Below are 13,088 nucleotides of genomic sequence, written 5' to 3' on the forward strand. Positions count from 1 at the left end.
AAATACTCTGATCTGAGGGTATTTGGCGTGCACGAGGGATATACGGGATGACTATTGCCCGACAACAATTTTGCAAGATAAGAAGAATATAATGTTTGTTTCGATCCTTTCAAAGACATGGTTTTTCAAAAAGCATCATGAAACCGAAAATAAGCATGGGTTCAGTTACAAATTGCCATTTTACAAATTGTAATTTTCGTTAATACAATTTGGAATTATTTATGTAAGTTTCATTTTAGGTATTTACACATAAGCAATACCCGCGGGTATTGCACAAGTGCATGAATACTCGAGGATATTTGTCTGTTGCTAGGTGATTTCTGTAATATGCATTAATATGATTGGTTGAAATTTTCTGAGGGCAATAGTCATAAGTACTTAGTGCAGTCAAATTACAGTTTGGGCAGATTGAGCTGGGTGTCATTTCACTCAACGAAATCAAGTGTCTTCTATGTAAAAAGATCCGCTGAATCCGAAAATCATAGTCCCCCTAGCCGAAAACTCCCGGAATATATTGTTATGTATAAACAAAAAACCAAGAAAAGCAAGATGTCGTTTCTTTTCGCATTTGACTTCAATTATCTCGTTAACTATTACTCTAAGGGAAAAAATGATGAGAAATGAATTGGTTTAGAATTGAATTTTCTATAAGATACAATGGGTATGAAACGTTCATTTTCAAATGTTATTGTTTTATATGGAAAAATATAAAAAAGCAATCCCGAAGATGATCGATTGGTTATTACTAAGTAAAATTCATCCGATCTTTTTTAAAATCCGTATTTGGTCACTTCTTTTGATAACAAAACAATATGACAAACCCGATCACCGTAGATTTGATAGTTATTGCATAATTAAATAAACAAATTTACAAAACGATACTTGGTCTTTTAAACTGGGTGACTCCCAGAGCGTTCAAAATTTTTTTTACAGATGGTGGAATCCTAAGACAACCATTTCCAAAAATTGTCCCGATGATTCTTGCAAATTGATGGACTGTAGAACTTTTTTAGTTAACTAACAAATTGAATAACTCCCGAAATATAACAAGGAAGGTAACTCTATAATAGGCCCTTGGCGTTCTGATTAATAAAAATCATACAATTTGGTAAAATGGAAGCATTAAAAAGCTCACCCTTTAAAGAATCGTTCGATGCGACCCGATTTGCAAAATCATTTTTTGTTGTGTCGAAAACAAGTCCGAAGTCAAAAGCTGATTTCTCGTGAACTCGGATTTGGACGTATTTTTTTTAATGTAGGTCTTTCCGAGAGCTTTCCATTCGCTTATTATCGATTTACATTTCTTGTGGTATTTTGGAAATTATTCCATTTGTTAACTAAGAAAATTCGTTGGATTTTGAAAAAAAATTGCATAGTCTGTCGATTTGCAAGAATCGATGGCACAATTGTTGAAGAAGGTTGTTTTAGGGTTCACTAACTGTAAAAAAATTGAGAACGCTTTGGGAGTCGTTCTTTTGGAACTGCAAAATACACTTTATCGGGAATATTTCTAATAGTGTTTTTGCACTTTTGTACAAGACAATATCTATAAAATGGTTTTTTTAGTTTTTCCATATGGTCTGAATAGCTATTACAACTGAAAATCTGTTTAAATAAATCAACACTAAAAGTAAACAAATACTGGTCGTGGCTTGTGACGTCATCCAAGGCCCGCTGAATATGTGGCGGCGTTTAAACACATCGAATAAAGTCAATGTTTTAAATATTACTTTAAAAGTTAAATTGAATTGTTCTAACAGTGTTTACTCTTTTTATTATGTTAGAACCTTTGATTAATATTCAAAGGTTAGAACGATGTAAAAAAGCGATTAAAAAATTAAAAAAATTACATGCATATTCCCTATTTGCAAACTTCATTATTGCATACGATAATTTCTAAATTTTGATTGTAGTTTCACAAAAACATTATGTGTGAAACTTGAGAAGAAAGTGTTTTTCGACTGTCGTTCAATTGACTTCGAACTCGAGTTGAAAAACTCCACTTTCTTCTCTAGTTGAACAAATAACTAGGTACCTATTTCTAGGCATTGTTTTTTAACAAAACGACTGAATCTATTGGTTTTCCATGGTTTGTTCCAATGCTATGGCTTACGAAATAGATAACGTTTAAATTAAAAAAATTGTCTTTATAACAGGCTAGTTTCACACTAAATTACAACTGACTAAAAACGTAAAAAGACCAATTTAATGTAGTACAAACCAGATGCAATAATTTTGCTGAATAGAACATTTTTAAATTTCGAATTTTTGGAAACCGTTCTTTGGTTACGGAGTGGTACCAAAACCTTTCAAAACAGTGCAATACTATTGGAAAGGTCAGGTTTCAATTGAATCTGTACCAGAATTTAGAACAACTAGAACCTAGACTAGAAGGCTGTACACTAATAAACAACCATATTCAGTAAAAATTTAGGTAGAACACCGGATGGAGAACCTAACTGAATTTCTTCACATCTAGAAGTTTTAAAGAACTGACTTGTAGGTAGCTAAATTCCCATTACATTATACACGCATTTACAATTGCAAATAAAATTAAAATAACGGGGTAGCCTTCATTTCTCTTTCCTGCTTCAAAATGAGACCTGAATCATCGTTTATCTACACAGGGTGCGCCATTAGTGTGTGGGTGGAAGATTGTGGGTTTTAATAATTAACGCACATATTTAAAATTCATTGTCGGGGCATGTTGAGGGACCCTTAAGGCTACAACCTAAAAATATGTTCACCGAAATTGCAATTGTTATACAGGGTGATTTATATCAAAGTTGCATTCTTTTTAATGGAACGGCTATATATTTATTATATATTTCGATTCCTTTGTCAATGTTAGTGTAACTTTATGTATTACAAATGATATCTAAAATGAGTCGTTTAGCCGCAATTGATCGTTTTTTCAAAAAGTAGATGTCCAGTAACAATTGAATATCGCAGTTATCATTAAACTGAGAAGGTCGTAATTCGGCAGCATTACTAATCATAAAGTGCACTAACATACGCCGAACGGCTAAAGTTAAACTTCTTTTCTGTTAAAAGAAATCCGTCAATTTTCAAAATTTCACTCAGATGGAACTACTAAGTTTTTTTATTGCATGAAATGTATGATTTTATTACCTTTCAAACGACATAAGCATTACGGTATGTATTTCTTGCCTATTTATTGTAATTCAACAATTTCTAATAATTCATTATTTCTTGATTTTCAAAGCCTCTCAGTAATCAGTAGACCCTTAAAAATTATAAACACAAATTCTAATGATAAAACATTTACCCCCAACAAAACAAAAACTCATGTTTTTCATAGCCCATTTTAAAAAATACAATAATGAATTTTGCATTTAAAGTTTAAACCAATGCATGAGCTTAAATAAATCAATTTGAATAGTAAGTCACGAAAGCCTAATTGGAAAATATTAAAACAAAATAAAATGAAATAATCTGTCAATTTAGTTCATTGGCATTTACAATTATTATTATTTATTTTTTTTTTCTATTTTTATCGTTTTTTGACTTTTTGTTTTGTTTTATTTGAAGTAATTTTTTTATTGTTTCAATTGTTCATTTTTAAGGCCTACTAACTACTGAGAGGCTTTGAAAATCGAAAAACACTGAATTATTAAAAAAAGGTTGAATTACAAAAAAATATGTAAAAGATAAATATGAACACGCTCATATAGTTAAAAAGGTAATAACATCCTACATTTGATGCAATAAAAATCACTGGGTAGTTCCATTTAAAATAATCAAGTTACCTTTGATTGCAATTTTAAAAATTGACGGAGTGATTTATTTCAACACAAAAAAAGTTGAACTTTAGCCGTTCGGTGTATGATAGTACATTTTATGGCTAATAATGCTACCGAGTCACGGCGTTCTCGGTTTAATGATAACTAAGATATTCAATTTTTACTGGACATCCAATTCTTGGAAAAACCACGAATTGTAACCATTGAATAATAAATTATTGCGGTTTTCGCGAGCTTTTTTAGGCATCATTTAGCTACTTTTTCATTAAAAAAAAATCGAACCAACGCATTTAATTTTTTTGAGAAAATTAACCATGTCTGTCGGAATGTCGAAAAAAGCCCTCAGGCGGCGATATGTGAAACTAACAAAACTTCAAATAGTATAATATTTGTAGCCGAAGAATAACTCTTTTCAATTAACCCGAGTTTGTTAAAATCGGCACAGTCGTTTCGAAGATACAGGGTGTTCTTTATGGAAACCTTTGAATACCCCCCACCACTTCATTTTTAGAGATACAGGAAAAATTGTCAAACAAAAAAGGTTCAGATTATCGTTGTCTTCAAAGACCGGACCGGATTTTTTTTAGGTTAATATAGCGGAATTCACAGAAAAATTACTTTTCTAGATTCCAGATTGCAGTTACGCCCCCTAGCGGCCATTTTAAAAACTTAAAAATATTTACCAGGTTTTTCTCGTAGCCGTTTTAGTACTTTTTTTTACCACAAGCCTCTACGATGGACAGGTTCCCAGATACAGTACCTCGCATTCTTATTTGGCCACCCTGTACATATTTAGTCCTGTCATTTCACCATGGACCGCTACACGCTTCAACAATGCGTAGAATTGGTTAAAATTAAAACGTTCTGTGCGTTGCGTCCAATTTATGGCGTTCATGGCCGTCCTGCAGAGTCCACAATCCGTTGTTTAATAAAAAAATTTGAGACAACGGGGTCAGTAATTGATGAAGCAGTTCCTGTACGTCAAAGAAACGCAATATCCTTGGAGAATATTATTGCCGTTCGGAACAGTGTGCGGGAAAACCCCAGGCAGCCCATTCTGCGTAGTGCGCAAGAACTGGGTCTTTCCGGGACGTCAACTTTTCAGTTCCCTAGTCTATGCAGATCAACCACAGTCAATTGCTGCCCTAAAAACCAGTATAACTCGCTTTCTTCGTGAAATTCAGCCCAGTTTAAGCGAAGATGTCCAAAATTGGTCCACCAGAATGCAACGTCTACAGGGAATCGCGGGGGCCATTTGACTGAAATTTTTTCCATAAATAATGTCATCGAATATTCTTTAAAATATTATAAAAATTGTGGTAATATCACTTAAACAGAAGGTTTTATTTCATTTCAAAGTTCGAGCGCTCTTAATGAAAAACCCTATTAGACCGGGAGATGATGACACTTTTTGTGGTGTGATTTGCTACAAGTATGGCGACCATTCAAAGGATTAATTAAGTACTCCTCGAAACGAAAATGGTGCTAACTCTCTGGGAGTGGGGCCGTTATTGCGTGACGATTGTTTAAACATGTCGGAAAATTGAGTGATTTTGGACAATTTGCTACACAAAATTCTTTGGATTTTCTAGTAGTCGGTGACAAAACAAATGACGGAAACGAAATGCCATACTTTTCCGGTGGGCCTTATAGCCCGCCATACTCATTTGAAAGTGTCGATTGTTTGTATTTTTTTTGGGTGATTTGCTACAAGCTCATTTTTTTATGAGCATCAAGTCCTCAATCAGTCATTCACGAAAATCAACCTGCCATACCGCAGCGACGGGCCCGCATAGCCGCCATACCGGCACAAAGATGTCATTTTTGTTAATAATTTTGGGCGATTTTCTACACCCTATAAATTTTTCCACCAGTTATTTTTATAGGCAGAAATAGAAAGTTCGATACGCCATACCTGTGGCATGGGCCAATTATGTATAATATTTTTTCAAAAATGTAAGAATTTTCCGAAAATTTGGGCGATTTGCTACAGTATGGCACCAATGTTTCGTGACAGTTTGAGGTGTAATAAAAGTAAATATCAAGTTTCAAACATGACTCCCAGGCCAATCTTGTTTTATCACGAGATGTTATGTCGCTTAATATTCTCCCCCCACTCGAAGTTCTTAGTCAAGTTGAAGAGGTTCCGGTCGGGGTCGTTGTGTTCTGCATTGCATTCAATGGATCGCAGGTAGTAGGTAGTAGCTGCCGTGTGCCGTCAAGTTTATACTACACTACCCGCCATAAGTATCTGAACACCCAGTGGCTTTGATCAATTTTGATAAAATTTTCAGGGCAGTTGTATTTATTCCGAATTAAGAAACGATGAAAATTTGAACATTATACAAATTAAAATAACACTAATAATAATAATAATAATAAACGTTTAAACAAATATAGCAAACGAGCTCCTGGGTATGGCTATAGCAGTTCAAGACCAAATTTTGCACCTCTAAGTGCATATAGGTATCAAATTTCATTTAGATGCTTTCATAATTAAGAAAGTTGGCACTGTGCATCTGAAATACCAATCGACATAATTTTATATATTTTATATATTATTATAGTCATCATGAATATTACGGATGGAAGTTAACGCACACAGATAATTATGAATTTAATTGGTTCGACGGCGACGACATGCCCACTACTGTCGGATATATCATTCTGGATCGCATTGACCAAGAGAATGAAAATCAAATCGATTTGAGTAGTGTCGAGAGCAATGGGAACGAAACAGAAGAGACCCATGACGATGTTGAGGAATCCGATACCGATGACGAGTAATTGTTAAACGCGAGTACGATATCTTGTCGGGATAAGTTAATCAATTTAGAACAATTATTCTTTTGAATGGATTGTGTTACCAATTTTTAATAATAAAATCATTTTTCTGAAGCTCGCGCGTTTTCAAGGTTTCTTGCTTGTCCCAGTTATAGCACAAAGATGTTTTAAGAAAACAGATTTTCGAGTATGGCGCCATCTTTAGCCTTCATGACGTCAAGTTACGCAATTCTTCTAGTCTTTCTTTAACTTCTTCGGTCTTTGTTTCTATATTTACAATTAATTCGGTAATTTTTTCGTCGATTGCTTTGAGCCACGCGACGTTCCTCTTCCAGTTGTTCTTGATACACTTGAATGCGAGGGTCGACGGAGTTTTTGTATTCTTCAATAATTTTCTCAAGTGTGAGCTCTTCTATCATATATATATATATATATATATATATATATCATGGGTCAATGTGGAGCATGAATTTTCGGAAAATCCAAATGCCATACTGTAGCAAATCGCCCAAAATTATTAACAAAAATGACATCTTTGTGCCGGTATGGCGGCTATGCGGGCCCGTCGCTGCGGTATGGCAGGTTGATTTTCGTGAATGACTGATTGAGGACTTGATGCTCATAAAAAAATGAGCTTGTAGCAAATCACCCAAAAAAAATACAAACAATCGACACTTTCAAATGAGTATGGCGGGCTATAAGGCCCACCGGAAAAGTATGGCATTTCGTTTCCGTCATTTGTTTTGTCACCGACTACTAGAAAATCCAAAGAATTTTGTGTAGCAAATTGTCCAAAATCATTCAATTTTCCGACATGTTTAAACAATCGTCACGCAATAACGGCCCCACTCCCAGAGAGTTAGCACCATTTTCGTATTGAGGAGTACTTAACTAAACCTTTGAATGGTCGCCATACTTGTAGCAAATCACACCACAAAAAGTGTCACCATCTCCCGGTCTATATATTTGGTTGAACCTGTACGTGACCCGTGTGGGTCACGATTGATGCGTATTTTGATTACGTACATCATAATGTGCCTCGACGAGAAGTTCGTTCTTAGTAGGTTTAGTAAGCTACAGATAAAGGAGTCATGAATAAAGTGGGACCATTCTTAAAACATGTTGCTCCTTATCAATTGCAATATAATATAAATGTTTTAAAAAACTACTTCCCCCTTATTCGTGATCGTCACAATGTGAAGTCTGCTTTAGATGTTGGGTGTGGTCCTGGAGATTTGACGTCCGCTGTTTTCCAGTTCGTAGAACAAGATATTAACGAAATGATCGGTATTGACATCTCCCCCGTAATGGTCGATTGGGCTAACAAAGCTTACGGAGGCGATCGAATATATTTTTCGAAGGTTGATGTACAAACTATACCTAAAAATTTTGAAAATCGATTCGACTGCATATTTTCTTTTTGGACACTACACTGGATTGCCGATCAAAGGTTTGTCTTAATTTTATATGTAAAGGTTATCATCATCGTCGTATTGTTCTAGGACATTGTACTACAATATTTCAAAAATGTTAAAACAAAGGCGATCTTTTCTAGTATCATATATACCTAGCTTGTAGTAAAATATTCGATATATTTAATGAAGTTCCTAAAAGAGAAAAATATGCACCATATGTCTCTAGTGTGAATATGCACCAAGCTCCTTTTCAAAAATCCGCAAACCCCCAGAGAGAATTGGTCAAGATTCTAGAGCACGTGGGGTTTAAGGATATTTCTTGCAACGTAGAAACAGTCCGTTTTGGGAAGTATACCGAAAACGACATAGCAGGTGAGCAATATACCTACTTACACGCTGAATACAGTTTCAAAAATTTTAGGCTTTTTCTTTGCATTAAGTCCATATTATGATTACATTCCAATAAATCTACGGATGGAATTTATTCGAGATCATGTTCACCTGGTAGACACAGAGCAAGATGCAAGTGGTCAGAGACACTATTACTTCGATCACACCATGTTTGTAGTACATGGCTGTAAAATACCATAGCTATAAAATGTCAATGAATGATTAATCCTGTAACCATACCAGTGGATGTCATAATAATCACGTTTGCGTTCTCAGTGAAACTTAGTACATATTCATTATTTCATTTGTGTGTTTATTTGATGGTCACGCTAAACCTGTCACAATGACACCGCCTTAAGTTAAAGCATTTTAAGGCCGATTTATAAACTTTGTCGCCCGCGTTCGCGCTGGCAGTTCGTAGTTCACCGAAGATATTGACAAATGGAAAAAGAGTACCCATTTGCACAACCGTCTATAATTACAAGCCGTGCTGAGAATTATGGCAACACTGCACGGTAGGCCGATTTTCTAATTCAACTTGGCAGATTTCAGGTGTATTTTATATGTGTTTTGGGTGTAATATTCCTATTTACCTGTTTTAATAGGGTGAGATTGCCACAATTTGTGTTACTCCGTACGGAATGAACAGAAATTATTATTCAGGTAAGTTGCTAAACGAAATATATCGATTTGTTGTCATAACCTCTAAAGCAGGCTACTCCTTACTGGACCCTTTACAAGCACTTGTATTTGTCCAAAGCACCTGTAACAAGCTCAAATATGACCTACACACTACGTGGTACGTAAGTACGGTAAGTGTTTATCGTGAAAGAATACAGTTATTATTTTATTAGTTTGTATTTCAGATATTCTAGCACGGACATGTCAAGTCGATTTTCTCCTTCCGACATTCCCAGGAGTTCACGGTATGGGAATTTGAAGTCTACGGGGCTCCCTTCTTTAATATCTTGATGCCTAGACCCACTGGAGTAGCCACTGGCTTATAGTCTGCCATTCCGAAGCTCACCTGGTCGTTGATAAAACCTCGCTTATGCAGAGCGATTAACTGTCCTTTTGCCGAAATTAAGTTCTCAAGCGTGTGCTTTATTTACCTCGACCTCCTTCGACAGAAGTTCACCAATTTCGGGGATCTCGATGGAAAATACATTATGATGCAGTTACCAATTTACAGCGTTCCAAATTTTAAAGTCAAATAAAAATGTTATTATCCATTTTGTATAAATAAATAAAATATGTGTACAATTGTAAGCTGCCTAAGTATCTTTCTTCTGTATTAAAACCACCAAGGTGAAACACAGGAAAGAGGAAAAATTGCATTTTTCAAGAGCAACAAGACTCCATTAAAACTTCAATCGGCCCACCGATTGACTTTCGGACAACGTTGCCAAACTTCTCAGCATGGCTTGTAATTATAGACGGCTGTGCCATTTGACGCGCAAATTAGTGTCAAAGTGAAACTGTCTAAGTTGCTCGTTTTGACCACAGCCGTCTATAATTACAAGCCATGCTGAGAAGTTTGGCAACGTTGTCCGAAAATCAAAGGGTGGGCCGATTTAAGTTTTAATGGCGTTTTGTTGCTCTTGAAAAATTGCATTTTTCCTCTCTCCTGTGTTTCGCCTTGGTGGTTTTAATACAGAAGAAAGACACTTAGGCAGCTTACAATTGTACACATATTTTATTTATTTATACAAAATGGATAACATTTTTATTTGACTTTAAAATTCGGAACGCTGCAAATTGGTAACTGCATCATAATGCGTTTTCCATCGAGATCTCCGACATTGGTGAACTTCTGTCGAAAGAGGTTGAGGTGAAGTACACGCTTGAGCACTTAATTTCGGCAAAAGAACAGTAAATCGCTGTGCATCAACGAAGTTTTATCAACGACCAGGTGTGATTCGGAATGGCAGACTTTAAGCCAGTCGCTACTCCAGTGAGTCTAGGTACGAAGCTTTTAAAGAGGAGAGCCTCGTAGACTTCAAATTCCCGTATCGTGAACTCATGGGAATATGTCGGAAGGTTCCTTCAGAAAATCGACTTGACATGTCCGTGCTAGAATACCTGAAATACAAACTAATAACATAATATTGTATTCTTTCACGATAAATACTTACCGTACTTACGTACCACGTAGTATGTAGGTCATATTTGAGGTTGTACAGGTACTTTGAACAAATACATATGCTTATAAAGGGTCCAGTAAGGAGCAGCCTGCTTTAAAGGTTATGACAACAAATCGATATATTTCGTTTAGCAACTTACCTGAATAATAATTTCTGTTCATTCCGTAGGGAGTAACACAAATTGTCGCAATCTCGCTCTGTTAGAACAGGTAAATAGGAATATTACACCCAAAACCTATATAAAATACACCTGAAATCTGCGAAGTTGAATTCGGAAATCGGCCTACCATGCAGTGTTGCCATAATTCTCAGCACGGCTTGTAAATATAGGTAGATGGTACGCGTCGTGAATTTAACGTTACACGCGTTTCATTATGACGTTCATAAACGAACTTGTATCGTTAATAACTATTATAAGAGAAGGTATTTTTAGTTTACAGTTTGTTCATGAAAGGGATAAGAATTATTTCTGTGCAAGATTAATTAGGACTTTTTTATTGTCGAAAGCTTTTTATGCGTTTGATAAGTGTGTGAATAACTGTAAATGTATTTAGTTTCTTTTTATTCTATGAATGTAAACCTAAATGTTTTGTGTTGGTTTAGAATTATGTACGACAAGTGTAAGTGTAAACACACAGTAGCACAGTATATCATATTATTATATTATATTATCCTCCTTCGAAATTATGAAAATGTAGATATTGCATGCTCAGATTTTTATTGTCTGTTCTATGAGTTATGCGACAAGTTTGTTCCACGTACACGACATAAAGGCAAGCGGTTTTTCCCTAAATGGTTCACCCCAACGATCAAGAAAAATATCAAATTAAAATATATACTACTTAAAGAATATAGAAGAAACAACTCCATTATAGCACTGAACCATTATAAAACTTTGCGCAAATTAATTAAATCCCAAATTCGTCTAGCACACAAAGAGTATATAGATAATATTGAAACGTCTCTAGCCATTGACCCAAAACAATTGTGGTCTTTTGTAAAGACCAAAAATAATATTTCTAGGATCCCGGGTCAAATGAAACACGATGACGCACACTTTAACAAGCCAAATGAAATCGTCAATGCTTTTATGTCTTATTTTACATCAGTCTACACCAGCTCTACTGGAATGTCTGGGGCAACAAACAACATTAACAACCTCCCGCCTATTCATTTACCCTACATTACCGATGCAATGGTGGCGACTGCTATTGATAGTTTAAAAAACAAACAAACTGAGGGTTTTGATAAAATACCTGTTTTTCTTCTAAAATTCTTAAAGAATATGCTAATATATCCCTTACGCGTCATATTTAATCTAGCACTCACTTCTTGTACATTTCCTACATATTGGAAGGTTGCCAAGATATGCCCTGTTCTCAAGTCAGGAGAAGCATCTGAAATTTCCAACTACCGTCCTATCAGTATCTTATCAAGTTTCTCGAAAGTGTTTGAGATAGTTATTTACAATTATATTTTCCCCCTGTTTGTAGCCTAATATCTCTACATCAACATGGCTTTATGCAAAAAAGATCAACGGTGACCAACTTGGCTTGTTTTACCGAGTATTGTACGCACGCTTTGGACGAATCTCAACAAGTTGACGTGATGTACGCTGATTTTTCTAAAGCGTTCGATACCATTGACCACCAAATAATAATTCACAAGTTGAAAAACTTTGGTTTTAACGATCATTTTCAAGCTTTCTTTAAGTCTTATCTAAAAGATCGCCGTCAGTTTGTGACGTATAATGGTTATAATTCCCATATGCTTCGAGCGAGTTCTGGTGTCCCTCAGGGGTCTAACCTTGGACCTCTGTTGTTCTTACTTTTTATAAATGACATATCATCCGCTTTCTCTGTTAACCACCTCCTTTTCGCTGATGACCTTAAAATGTTCGTCAAAGTATCTTCAATAAAGGATTGTCTTGTAATGCAAGAAAACATAAATGCTCTAAGCAGATGGTGCCTACTAAATAAACTTAAATTAAATATTAACAAATGTAAGGTCTTAACGTTTTCAAGGAAACGCGAACCAATATGCTTCACGTATAATATTGATGGAATGATTTTAGACTGCGCGTCGCACATCAAGGATTTAGGTGTCATTTTTGATAATCAACTTAGTTTTAGATATCATATTCATTTCATCTGTTCATCTGCAATGCGTGTATTAGGTTTCATTATTAGAAATTGTAAATCCTTCACCAACGTTAACGCTCTGATTAGGTTATACTGTGCCCTTGTTCGCTCTAAACTTGAATATTGTGATCTTATATGGTATCCCGTTTATGAAGTATACAAGAATGATCTTGAAAACGTTCAACGTAAATTTCTCAAATATCTCTCGTTCAAAATTGATGGTTATTATCCTCCTCAAGGTGTTCCTCAAAAAGCTCTTTTGGAACGTTTTAGGCTTGATTCTTTACAGCATAGACGGGTAGTTAATAGCGTAAAATTTTTATATAAGCTCCTTCATAACGATATTGATTGTCCGGACCTTCTATCTCAGATTAAATTCTTGGTCCCATCATATCGAACAAGATGTCCTCTCACTTTTGTTTACCCGACTCCCAATACTAACCTCCTTCG

At 35.4% G+C, this 13,088-nt stretch overlaps 1 protein-coding gene across 1 annotated transcript; it reads left to right on the forward strand.

The window, feature by feature from the left end:
* The first annotated feature begins 7,530 nt into the window (after positions 1-7,530).
* LOC116164111 (juvenile hormone acid O-methyltransferase-like) lies at positions 7,531-8,657 on the forward strand. The gene is made up of 3 exons (XM_031478239.1): positions 7,531-7,998; positions 8,190-8,335; positions 8,385-8,657. The coding sequence occupies exons 1-3, from the start codon at positions 7,640-7,642 to the stop codon at positions 8,552-8,554; spliced, it is 675 nt and encodes a 224-aa protein (XP_031334099.1). The 5' UTR covers positions 7,531-7,639; the 3' UTR covers positions 8,555-8,657.
* The last annotated feature ends 4,431 nt before the right edge of the window (positions 8,658-13,088 follow it).

This window comes from Photinus pyralis, unplaced genomic scaffold (assembly GCF_008802855.1).
Source record: "Photinus pyralis isolate 1611_PpyrPB1 unplaced genomic scaffold, Ppyr1.3 Ppyr1.4_LG2, whole genome shotgun sequence".
Taxonomy (NCBI): domain Eukaryota; kingdom Metazoa; phylum Arthropoda; class Insecta; order Coleoptera; family Lampyridae; genus Photinus; species Photinus pyralis.